This window comes from Ursus maritimus, unplaced genomic scaffold (assembly GCF_017311325.1).
Source record: "Ursus maritimus isolate PB19 unplaced genomic scaffold, ASM1731132v1 scaffold_7, whole genome shotgun sequence".
Lineage (NCBI taxonomy): Eukaryota > Metazoa > Chordata > Mammalia > Carnivora > Ursidae > Ursus > Ursus maritimus.
This window is the reverse complement of record NW_024426885.1, coordinates 39,494,390-39,507,618: the sequence shown is the minus strand read 5'-3', so window position 1 is coordinate 39,507,618 and position 13,229 is coordinate 39,494,390. Positions and strand designations below refer to the sequence as shown.

Sequence of the window (13,229 nt, the reverse complement as noted above, 5' to 3'; positions counted from 1 at the left end):
CAACCTTTAAGGTACCAAAACCCCCTGCCGGGGAGTGACAGAGCTCACGCTATTGCACATTTTCCCTTGGATCTCTTCAAGTTTACTATCCCCACGAGAGAAAACACACCCAGTAGATCGAAACTGAAATCTACGAAATTTGGCCCTTTGGAATTAATTCTCTTCGCACCACCAGGAAGCCCTCTTCTCCATGCTCCATTTCTCCATATACACCATTCTCCTCTTGCTTCCTACTTTTTTTTTTCCTTCTGTAAAAAAAATAAATAAATCAGTAAATAACACCACTGGAGAGGCCCCTCCACGTGCCAGGGACCTGAGCAAAGGTAGTTCATCCGGATGTGTACGTATGTCTGAGACGTTCGTGGGAGCTTTCTCCCTCTCCGAGGACCCTCGGCGTTCCCTAGATCAGGGTACTGCTTTCCACTGGTCAACTTCCCGCCAACCTAGAGGTCTGGTCCACAGAGGTGGGGCCTGCAGGTGGGTGCTTCGATGTGGGAGCCCACACTGGCTCAGGGCCTCCAGCGTCACGAGGGTGGCCCCAGTTCTCAGAGCTGGTGGCCTGTCTGAAGTGCCCGGTGGGCCTCCCCGGGACAGGTTATGCCAGCCCCCCCCTCACCCTACCTCTTCTCACCATCTAACCCAACCCAGCCTACAACCAGTATCCTCCGGCAAGAGAAAGGAGGACACTGCTGCGCATCTCGGTGGAGGGCAGTGGGAGTTCGTTGGGGTGACACCAGTTTCCTGGTTCTTCATGTCACAGGCACAGTCCCACTTCATAGCCCAAGACTCAGCCCTGAGCGTCTCCCAAGGATGATCCGGGCCGCAGTTCTTTGGGTTGGTAAGACCTTCAAAGGTGGCCCAGGAAAGGGACAGGAAGCGAGGGGGTGAGCAACTCTACTTCCTTCCAACACTTCTGGGCCCAGATGGAAACCCCAGGGGTCTCCCCACAGAGTGGGCTCCAGTGCCCATGAGTTCCATCCGCACTTGTCACCAAAGAAGCCAGGACAACACAGCCCCCCCAGGAGGACTTCAGAGGCACTCTCCAGATGCCAAGGGAGCTGTGGGTGTCGCTTCCCTTCCTGAGTCCTTGAGGAAGCCCGGGCCGCAGGCTTCCCTTTGCTTTTTGGAGAGTTTTCCACTGGGGCTGAGGCTGGGAGAAGCAGGGGGCGGGGGAGGGCACCTCGGGCCTGGATATTCGGGACCCTCATACGCTCTTCTCCCCCTCACTCTGTTCCTTGGAGGGAGGGTTCTTGTCCTGGCTGCCATCCGGGGGCGCCGGCTTGGCCACGGGGCTGGGGCTGCTGCTGGCGGAGGGCAGGAGGTTGGCCGACTGCAGGACGGCCTCCGAGTGCTCGCGAGCTTTCATGCGCAGGGCAGCCACGCTGGCCGTGCGGTTGCTCTGGCAGCCGTAGGTGGGAAGGAACGACAGCCCCATGGGGTCTGGGACACAGCAAGAGCACAGAGGGCCCCCTGAAAGGAGGAGAAACAACAGGCCGCCATCACTGCCCACATTCTGTCTCCCAGGACATGGGGGGGGCCGGGGGGGAAGGGAAGGGGCCCTCTGATTCTGTTTGGTTCAGGACCTTAAAGGGAGAGGTGACATAATAAGAGCTCAGGACCCCAAAGATGCACAGGGCAAGAGGTCAGGTTTAGCTCAAGGAATCATCAGAGCACCGGGGAGACCGGACCAGTCCTGCCTCCCTCACCGACCAGCTGGACGGCCTTAGGCCAATGTCCTGGCTTCTCCTTCTGCGAAATGGAATGATACTTACCTCACAGGATCATTATGAGGATCCAAGGAAGAAATCCCACACTCCCCAAACTGGGTGCCAAAGCACCCCTGAGAACTCACAGGGACACTGTAGGGACGTTTTCAACCTTTGAAGACAGAAGGAGCCCAGCCATTTTTCAAGTGGCTGCTAAGTTGTCGGGACATTAAGACATACTGAGTTGCTTGAACCTAACCATTTAAGGAACGAAGCTGTTAGGTATTTCTTAGGGCCCAAGAGTGTCATGAAAAATTAACTGAGGCCCTCAGGGCGCCGTGAACTGGGGCTTAAGAACCTCGGAAGGAATCAGTTTGGAAAGCACTTAGCATAGGTCCGATGTGTGGAGCAGGGCTTAGGAGCACCTGCGTGGCCCCCAGCCTGCTGGCCGGCAGCGTATAAACCAGTCCGGGAATGCAGGGAACTCACCCCTCTGCCAGGCTCAGTTTGAGGATACTCCCCCTTCACGGGTCATCCTCAATGCTGCATTTATTCAACGACGATCGCATGAGCACCCAGCACTGTTCTAGACCCTAGTGGCCGTCAGCAGGAATGAGGCAAGACCTGACCCCTGAGCGCCGTCCCAGCGGAGAGGCATTCCGGAGAGCTGAGTCCCTGACACAAAGGCAGGTGGGGACCTGCGCTCTGGGAAACACGAATGGAGCACAAGGCTCGGCAGACACCTGAGGGCAGCCAGGCAGAGCGACCGCCACGTGAATGTCCCGGAAAGAGCACGCAGCCAGGAGAAGAGCAGTGCAAAGGCACGGACAGAGGAACAGAGGTTGCCTGTTCGGGGAGCAGCAGGGTGTTCAGACTGACCGAAGTCAGAGACTGCAGGCAAGGGCAGAAGCAGACGGGTCAAGGTCATCGGGGCCAAACTGCCCTGCAGGCTGAGCAGGAGTCAGTGCCAGAAAGCCTCAGCGGGTCAGAGTAGAGAGCGTCGCGAGCTTCTCTGCATCGGGGACAGGGTGGGAAGGCTGACGGGGTAAAGCAGTCCTGGGGGGCGTGGCTTGGCTCAACGTGGCTGGAAGGAAGGTGGTGAGGGGTGGCCAGATTCCAGGTTGTGGGGAAGGTTACAGCCTGCGCAGACTGCTCGTGGACCACAAGGAAGGTGATGGAAAGGAAGGGTCCACACGTGATGCTTACGGTTGGGCCTGGGCACCCAGATGAATGGAGGTGCCATTCCTAAGATGGGGGCAAAAGAGCATGCTGTCTCTGTGTGTGTGTGCACACGTGTGTGTGTGTGTGTGTGTGTGTGTGTGTGTGCGTGTGTGTGGAGGAGGAAGATAGGGAGAGTCTGGCCATGGAATCTCGTGGTCCCGCTGCCCATCTGAGTTCTGACGGGAGAAGTGAGCACGCTCAGCAGCGCTGGCACCACCCCCGTCCTTGAGGAACACCGGTGCACTCCAACTGCCTACGCCAGACAGGTATGGGGGGCAGGAGTCACACAGACTGCACCCAGACACAGTGGGTAGACTCGGCTGGCGGCATGACGTACTTTGAGAGATTTTCTGAGCTCCCAAGACAGGACAAGTGGTGGGCCCGCTTGTGGGATCCCTGCGGGAGAGGCACATCCCCGCAGCTCCACGCCGCCCCCCCAGTCATCCTGGGCCAGCTCCGAAGCCAGATCGTGCCGGGGGAGCAGGAGATGGACCAGCATGGCCCTGCCAAGGACAGTTGGGTGTTAGTGCCTATCCCTGAGGCCTGAGACCTGGGTCCACCATGGCCACTGGCCCCACGTGGATGGGCAACCATCTGACAAGGGAGAGGGCCATAATAAGCCAGTCCCTCACCTCTTTCTGAAAGTGCTCACCAGCTTTGGAAGAAGCGGCACCAGAGATCAGGTGTACCAGGGGACCAAAATCCCTGTGTCAAATGAATCCGAAGTCCTCCCAGCAGCCTCCAAGCCCTTGCGTGATCAGGCTGGCACTGTGCTCTCCTCCTTCCTATGTGCCGGCCAGGACTTCTCTCACAGGCTCACAGAGCATCAGAGCAGAGCCGACACAGAGCTGTACTACCCACTGTTATTATCCCCTTTTACAGATGAGGAGACCGAGGGTGAATAGTAAAAGTAGCCAAGCTGGGCCTCACCAGGCAGGGGGCCTGCGCCTCAACCATTGTGTCCCTCTGTCTGAAAAGAGGGCGCACGCCTCCCCAGCTTGGACACTTCCCCGGGCTCGGTCTGTGAGTGAAGAGCCCTTCCCTCTGCCTTGGAATGGTCTCCTCACACCTCTCTCTCTTTTTAGGGCTCCATTAGACCATCATCTCCTCAGGGGCCCTTCGGGACCTCCCCATCCAAAGTAGGCTCCCTGGTTACACTCCACACTGCTCAAATGTCACAGCATTGGCCACAAATGGTAGGGGGGACCGTTGACGGTTTGTTGACTTGTTTGTTGTCTGTTTCCCCACCCCCCAAGAGACTGCAGACTCCCAACAGTTTAAGTATCTTCCTGTCTCACTCAGCACTCTGTCCCCAACATCCGGCACAGTGCCTGAAACAGGCCAAGCCCTTGGAAAATACCTATGGAAGAAAGGAAGGCAGGGAGGACCTCCAGCCCAGGACCCGCTTGTAGGATCAGCCCTCACAAGACAGCCTCAGTGGCAGCTGAGATGTTGCCCCCTCCTTTCCCGGGGACAGGCTTCCCCACGCCAGGGCCAGGGACCTTCCTCTCCCCTCAAGCACATGGGGCATCTCTCTCTTCCTTTCCAAGCCTGCTCAGAGACAGAAGGAAGCTCACCTGTACCAGCACCCACGGTGGCCCTGTCCCCATCCCGGCCACCCTGAGGGATGTGCTTTACTCATCCCCACTCTCCAGGTAAGGAAACCAAAGCTCCAGGAGTAACTGGCCCAAGTTTGTACAGTTTGCTGATAGGTGGGACCAGAACCTTCTGGCGGTGTTTCCGTTCTCCGGGACGATAACAGGAGGTTAAAACGCAGCTGTGGTCTCCTACCTCAATTCTGATGGAGGGTCAATACAGCAGGTAACAGACACTAGGACGAGTGTGGGACAAATCACAAAAGCCAACTTTACAAAGATATGTTCTGAGAGCCCATTTCACAGCCCCACACCCCCGGTGGGTTCTAGCCTAGCGCCATTTAAGGCAGCAGGAAACAAACAGAAAGTTACATTGGGTCAAACCCCGAGTCCACTTTTCCCATCAGGCCTCACTCAACATAGCCAAACCTCAGTGGGGTTTGCAGCCTTTGCTGGGACGGTGCCTGTACCATGAGCCCTGGCAGCCACCCGAGGACTGGGGCCCCCTCCAGGTCTCCCTCCCAAGGGGAGACCGTACGTGAGGAGACCACACATGAGGACGCTGAACCCTCTCAGCAGGGGGAACACTGGACACTTTCCTCTCTGTGTCTGTTCGGAATTTTTCTCATTTTTCTACAACAAATGTGAATTTCTTTAAAAATCAGAAACACAACTTTTAATTTTAAATGAATGTTAAGAAGAGGCACATCTGAGAGGGGCTGTGAGAGGCTGGGGAGCCTGAGCCGGGCAGGTACAGAAAGTCTAAGGGGCACTTGCCTGGAGCTGGGGACTCTCAGCGACCTGGGAGGGGCCACAGTCGTCAGGACCCACCGTAGGCAGCCTGCCCGTGTCAGACCAGCCCAAGATGGTCAGGCTGATTCTCGCCTCCAGCGAGGCTTTGCTCTAATGTAAGCATCAAGCAGGGAGTTAAACGGTCTGTGACTCAGTGATGAATATACCACCTGCAGGATGAAGAGCCGCTTGGACAAAACAGAGCCTCTTTCCTGCAGCAGGTGGGCTTCCAAGAAAGCCACCAACAGCTACACTCCTAGTCCTCAAACCCAGATTCGGCCGTAAGAGAAATACATTAACTCGCAGAACCAAGGCTGCGGGAGGGAGCAGAGTCTGTGCACATGATCTCGTTCACCTCCAACACCAGATGGGTGGGGAAACTGAGGACCGGGAACCCCCGACCCTGGGACACTCTGTGTCAAGGCTATGCGTATGAAGGAGAAATGCTGAGTCTTCAAAAGGAAGGAAGCTCCGAAACATCTACAACAGGGGTGAACCTCAAGGACGTTATGCTAAGTGAGTGAGCCAGTCACAAGAAAACAAATCCTGCCTGATTCCGTTTACATGAGATGCCGAGAGCAGGCATACTCACAGAGACAGAAAACAGAATGGTGGTTGTCAGGGGCTGGGGAGAGGGGAAAATAGGAAGTTCTCGTTCAGCGGGCAAAGTTTCCATTTTGGAAGATGAAAAAGTTCTGGAGATGGATGGTGGTGGTGGTTGTCCAACAAAAGGAACGTATTGAATACTTTTGGACTGTATGCTTAGAGTTAAGATGATCAATTTTATCTCCTACATATTTTATCACAATTAAAAATAAGATAAAGCAAAATAAATTTTTTAATTAAAACTGTAAGAGCCAAAAGAGAGTTTGGGTCAAGGTCATCAGGATCACGAGGATTGCCCATGGCTGTCGAGACTCATTTACGGCTCCTCCAGGGGATGAGAACCTCCAAAGTCCTTCAGGCCAAGTGGTCCCACCCCAGCCACATACCACCTCACATCCATGGGCTAAGGGCCTCAACCCACCCCTCCAGTTGTGTCTTTGGCTAAGGAAGCAATGCATGGTTTGTATACCTCCCTTGAGCCGGGCCTCTGCCCCAGACTCAGCGCCATGCCTGTTGGGTGGGCATTTCCACAGCAGGACAGCAGATTAGGAGACATGCACTCAGGCCAACAAGATTCTTTGGCATACAGTCCCTGGCAGATGTCATCCTCTTTCCTCATCTACACCCCAAGTCCAAACAGCCACATCGAGGAATGCCAACCATTGGAAATCACTGTCTTTGCCCTACCCTTACTTGGATGGGAACATGGAAGATATGCTGGTCCAGAATGCAGATATGGGCAAGACAGGCAACTGTACGACAAACAAGATCGAAATCAAACAAGGAGACAAACCTAATGCGCCAACATTTATCAGGGAAAGGTGTAAAGTCTATGATCTGTGCCCAAGGATCCAACGGTACAGAGGGGGATGTACCCTCTGCGGCTCAGTGGAGCATGTGGTCGATATGACTTCTCAGTAAGCTCACTGAGACAACATATGGTTATGGGTTGCCTTAACAGAGGCAGAACCTGTGGGGAAAAGGAGGATAAATTCTTTCTCCCCTCTGTCATGGTCAGATCATCAGACTAGGGGGAGGGGAGAGGGGAGGAAGGGGGGAGGGAAGAGAGGAGAGAGAAGTGAAAAATGGAAGACCTGGGGCTACTTAGCTGAGCTGACCTCAGGGCACAATGGACACAAGGTAACTGTCTCCAACTATCTCTCTGTGCAGGGGGGTGAAATAGAAGCAATGGGCAGAAGTATGGAAAAAAGGGGAGTTTTTCTTTCTTTACCATCACATACTATGCATATGCAGAGGGCTTGCTCGGTTCCTGGTCGTCATACCCTGAAGCCCCCTTGACAGGACGTTAGAGAATCTTCACGCACAATATGGGCTGTTGGACGAGAAAAGGCTTTAAATCCCTTCCAACAAAAAAGGAGTGGTTTTAGAATGGGATGTGAATTATAAAGTTGAGTTCTTCATTTCATTTTCCTTCATTTTCAGAATTTCAACTGATGGTGATAGAACTTAAATTGTCCAACCACCAGCATCTCCCTTACCTCCTATCACCCTTTTTTAACAAAGAAAAAAATGATTTCCACGAAGAGGATTCTCATAAAACTCACTCCTGATTTCTTCATGATTCCTCAGTACCAATAGCATCACCAGGTTTCACCAGGTGCCTCCTGCCCAAACAGCTTCAGTGGCCTGGACCCTGACTAAAAACCAGAAGAAACAAAATGGAGATTCGTCCTCTGGGGTGCTCAGCACGGCAGATGAACCAGTAGTTACCGAGTAAAAACCCAGACCCCAAAGCGCCTGCACTTGGCCCCTGAAAAGCCATCCTCAAGGCCCTCACCAGAGTACTTAACGATTCTTTCAAGTGCACTTCTAACATAAATGGTTTGGTTTAAAAGACTAAGACAAACTAGAGAGGGGGCGCCTGGGTGGCACAGCGGTTAAGCGGTTAAGCGTCTGCCTTCGGCTCAGGGCGTGATCCCGGCGATCTGGGATCGAGCCCCACATCAGGCTCTCTGGCCCTATCTCTGTCAATCTTTAAAAAAAAAAAAAAAGACAAACTAGAGAGAAACGTGCCTGCTAATGGCAGATGCACTGATGGGAAATATTGAGAAAAGACACAAAAACTTAGGGCAGGCAAAAGACTCAAAATGCACAGTAACCTGGAGCCATCCGGTACCAGGCCAAGCAAACAAAGGGGTCCACCTCAGCATGGCCCCACTGCTCTGACCCCCAGCAGCAACCGTCACAGAGAGAGGACTCCCGAAAGTGTCTTGACAACTGCCCCCAGCCTGTGACTGTTAGTGATGGCAAGACACTGAGCCAGCCACAAGAGGGGCCACACACCCCCCTTTATTATGTCAGGGAGGTTGACCCTCAGGAAAATGTCTACCCCAAAATTAAGTCATCCATTATCAAGATTCCATAAAATGAGAACAATAGCTGGCCATCCCTGGGGCCTGAAAACAGATGCAACCTGCCTCTGAGGCAGAAGAAAGTGGGATTTGAAGTTTGGCCCCCGGCCCCGCTGTTCACCAGTCATGGGGTTTCTCACCATCTTTGCACACTTCCGGTTCCTCATCCCAGAGGGGAGGTGATTCACCCACCTTTGGGAGACATTCCATAGCACACCCAGTACTAAGGCCTCAAGCAATTACTATTTCCATAGCCCCATACAAATTGAAGGATAATTCTAAGTCACAATTCACAACTTATTCCAATTACCGATTCATTTCAGCCCCCCACTGAAGAGCTGGCCTTGTGAGCAGCCCCCTGGGACACCCCGGATGAGCCGTGAGCTCTGCCACTGCCGGAGAGTGTGCGGGGAGCATCCCCCAGCTCTGTTCCCGCCCCCGTGAGATGCCCGACCGACGGCCACTCTGTGTCCACGGCTGTCCTGCTTCCTCAGTGGAGCCTTTCCCATCAGACCAAAAACTAAAATAACGTATTCCGCCAACAGAATGTTGAGGAGTAAGACAAACTTAAAAAGTGTCATTTTTTAATTACTTGATCTCCAGAGTTGGGGCTCTAGGGGGTTTTTCCCTTTTTTTTTTTTAATCTATCAAAAAGGTATAAATCATGAATGGACTAAAAATTAAATTAGCTACAAAGTAAGTCAAGCCAGTGTGGCCTATGGTGACTGTAACTGTGACTAACCTCCTGGCCCAATAATCGGGGACGGACTGAATAAGTTATAGTCACCCACAGAGAACACACTAGGGCTATGACAAAATTATATTATGGAAGGCTACTTAGTGCCATGAAAATATTAATCATGATGACATAAAATAATGAAATATTAAGTGTAAAAAGTAGGTTAAGAAACAATGAAGGCAATGGGATTCCATTTTGGTACATGTCTGTATGCGTTGCGTGTATACCTAATACATGCACATGTGCATATGTACATATGGTTAGACGCCATATCCAGTGGGATCGTAGCTACAATACACATAAAAATATACAAGTAGAAAATATGGATAAACTTCAACTTCTGGGTTTAAAATCTTTCATTTCTAAATAAGTCATAAAATACATGAATTCATTAGAGATATGTATTTATAGATGGGAAGAAAACAAATATACCAAAACCAAATAGTCACAGTGGTTTATTCCGGGTACTAAGGTTTGAGTGATTTTTATATTTTTCTTTGTGTTTTATTGTGTTTCCCACTCTTTCTATCCTGACCAGGTATTAATGTCATGAAAATGGTGTCCTTTCTGTGCCTTGTGATTCCCAGCCTTCTCCCTTTCAGATGAGGAGAATAGATGCTCTCCTTTAGGACGGAGTCCCACTGAAACTGCCAAGGCATAAGGGCCGCGTCCTCAGCACCCAGCTGCAGCTCCTTACCTGCTAACGGCCTCGGTCTACCCTGACCAGTGAGCCTGGTGTGGACGAAGCCCATGGAAAACTCGTCAGGAACACTCGGTCCATCTCCCGTTCTGTGGGGTTCAAGGTTAGCAAGTCCCTTTGCGTGGGGTATGAACAACCCGCCAGCAGACGAACCCCCTAAAGGACCACAACCTCTTCCCTCTGGCCCTACCAAAATGTGCCATCACCACCGTCTCCACTGGAGCCATCTGGCCCTTAAATGCAGCCTGAAAATGGTTTTGTTTGGAGAACATACTACCTCCTGGACGCTAAATTAAAACACGCAATTAGATTTCCATTAAGTTACAGCAAATTCTGGTGAATTGATCTAATCGGCCTCCATTCCTATATGACATCATGCTTTAAAGGCTTGGCCTGAACATAAATACTTAATGTAATAAATACAGCCTGAAATATTTGATCTCCTTGGCAGTTTAATTGACCTACTATAGAGACTGACAGGAAAAATTAAGTTAGTTCTGTCTCGTCTCTGCCAATAGCACATTTTCATCATAAAGGCACATGAACTACAATTTTGGTTACAAGTACACCTCTTGCACACTGATTTCTTGTTGAACGTTCAGGTTACGGGTAACAGAATCGAACAAGGAAATGAGTGTGTGGGTTTATGAAACCTTTAACACAAATACCATAGTTCATGTCTTTTGATGGATGGATAGATAGATAGATAGATGATAGATAGATAGATAGATAGATAGATAGATAGATAGATAATAGATAGATAGATAGATAGATAGATAGATAGATAGATAGATAGATAGATAATATATTTTGTGATTTGTAATACCAGCCCCTCGTCGTTCACAAGACTATGTGAGTGGGGTTGGTAGATGCCTACCGCACTGAAGCACAGATTTCTAGATGCCGTGGTTATGTGCGATCACCAATAATTAAGTGCACAAGGTCAAATTCATGAACCCAAATGTCTCCTACCTCAGAACCCCTGACGTGCTTCCTCCCACCTCCATTTTACAGTGTATATTGCCTTTGACCATGAGTTGTGTTTATTTTGTACCCAGCTCACGTCCCAAACTTGCCGTAAGCGCCCTTCACCCACTCTCACCCCTATACTCCTGATGCCAGACCTGAAATGTCCCGTTTCGGTAAAAAAACAAACACTGACTATTTGGGGAAGGAAGAAAGGGAGGAGGAGTCTCTGCTTCCTGACTGAGCTGGCATACTTTATAAGGTCCTCAGAGTTACCATCTCCCAGGTTCTAAACTTCCCCGGTACCTCGTGGAGAGAAACAGTGCTCATGGCAAAGTTGCTCAATCTGATTCATGTCAAAATCCCCAGGTTAATTCGGCAGGTTATTCTGCTAGATTTGACGCCAAGTCCCACCCCGTCAACGCCACCCACCGCTCCTACACCCTCTGTCTTGGCATCTGTTCATTTGCTCAGCAAATGCTCCTTGATGGGAGGCAGCTCGGCCAAACATTCCTCGTGCTGTGACAGTCTCAGGGCCAGTGCCTGGGTCCCCTTTCTGCTTGGATGTCTCTGGAGGGGCAAACAGAAAATGACAACACCCAGATCCAAGGGTCCTGGCACAACCCAGGGAGCAGCAGGGACATGCGTTCTGGGCAGTCCGATGCCAGTTAGCACTGCCCTCCCTCCTTCGATGGGCAGGCTGCTTCTCCCACTGCCTCTGGGCACAAGCCAGAAACTTCTGCTCAGCTCCCCACACTCCAGGGCCCCATTGATTAGCAGGAAGGGCAAACCCATCAGCACCCATAGGAAATGGCTTCTGGAAAGTGAGTTGCAGTTTTTAAAGCCAGAGAATGACAGCAGGTGCCTGTAAAAGGAACAGAATCAATACAGGGCGTGGAGAGCTGGACGATGGGACACCTGGGTCCCTGGCTTGTCCGACTCCTGACAGATGTACTACGTGACCTTGGGAAGTCCTATCCCCTCTCTGGGCCTCAGTTTCCCCACCAGATCCTGGAATGGTAACATACTCATCAAGAAAATGAGTTCTTTTTCATTTCACATGAAATGAAATCTTACAAATCTTACAAATCTTAAGCACTGGGATTCTCTACCCCTGTCTTCCTGACATCAACAAGCCATGGAGAAGGCTACGGTTGACCCAACCACTTTTCCCATAAGAAGTGACTACCTTCTGCCCCTTGGGCTCAACTTGAGGCCATGCCATCCTCTCCTGGGAATATGGCCCCAACCAACCTCATGCTTTGCCCTTTCCTCAACACACTAGGCCTCACTGCCTCAGTGCCTTTGCTCATGCTGTTTTCTTGCCTGGGGTCCCCTCACCCTCCAGACAAGTCCTATGCTTCCTTCAAGCCCAACTGAAACATCACCTCTGAAAAAGCTTCCTTATTCCTGCAGGGAAAAATGCCCTCCCTCCTCAGGGCTTCCCCCACACCTTGCCTGCCCTTGTTGGCCTCTACGAGAGCACATGACGGTGTCACATGAGATAGAATTCTTTGTTGACTGTCTCTCCAAGCCCACCCTTGGCCTGTGAATCCCTTAAGGTCGGGATGTGTCTAATTCATCACCAGAGGTTTGGCCTCTGGTTTAGAGTCTGACAAAGCTGGGCACGTAGTGGGTGCTGAATGAACAACAGGAGGGCCCAGTTGTTTCTGGGGTCCAAAGGGGGGCCAGCCCTGCAGGCTAGTGAGGCCAGTCTCCCACACCCACAGCAGCATCACCTGCTTTTTCCTCCCTTACCCAAACCTCATTACCATTTACTCTGCACCAGACTCAGTATTTGGGGCTGAGGTGAGTGGCTTGGAAGGACCTGAGTCAGATGGCCAGCACCCTTAAAGTGCTTGTAGTCGGGATTGGGAAGCAAGATAGGTTCAAAAACAAACCCCAATTCAAATCACGGTGCCAGAGTAACCTCAATACCTGTGTCAGTCTCCAAAGAGGACCTTCAGTGAGCCAGCCTCCTAGCTTTCACACCTGTGTGCAGCCCCTCCATGCAAGTCCGGGTTGGCCCTGTGACCAGCTTAAATCGACAGAAGGCATCAGAAACAGCACTGTGCCTGCTGTAGCCATAAGCCTTAGGAAAGTCTGGCATCTTCTGCTTTTCCACTCTTGGGAATCAACCGACATTCAACCCCACCCCAAGCTCACCACGGGAAGTGAGACAAAGAGAGCTCCCCGCCTCCCAGCATCGCCGCCAAAGCCCCAGACACGGAAGCGCTACCATGTTGCAGGTACCGGCCCCAGCGGCCACGTGACCGCAACCTCGTGACAGAGCCCAGACCAAAGCAGCAACAGAACTGCCTGGCTGAGCCCAGCCAGGCCTCGGAATCAGGAGAGATAATAAATTAGCTGGGCAGTTCTACTGCTGCTTTTATTATACTCGGTTTTGGGGAAAAGTGAAACAATACTAACACCTGGAATGGGAATTCTAAGAAAATCCCAAGCCAATCTCCCCGTGATCAAAGATACAAAACCCCTGAACAAAGAACTAGTAAACCGAATCCAGCTCCGTAC

At 51.5% G+C, this 13,229-nt stretch overlaps 1 protein-coding gene across 1 annotated transcript in view; it reads right to left on the bottom strand.

Moving 5' to 3' along the window:
• Positions 1 to 1,204: 1,204 nt before the first annotated feature.
• DRGX (dorsal root ganglia homeobox) overlaps positions 1,205 to 13,229 on the bottom strand; it is a 29,059-nt gene continuing 17,034 nt past the window's right edge. The window contains exon 6 of the mRNA XM_040624624.1: positions 1,205 to 1,470. Coding sequence (XP_040480558.1) covers positions 1,205 to 1,470 — 266 coding nt within the window. The remainder of the gene's footprint in view (positions 1,471 to 13,229) is intronic.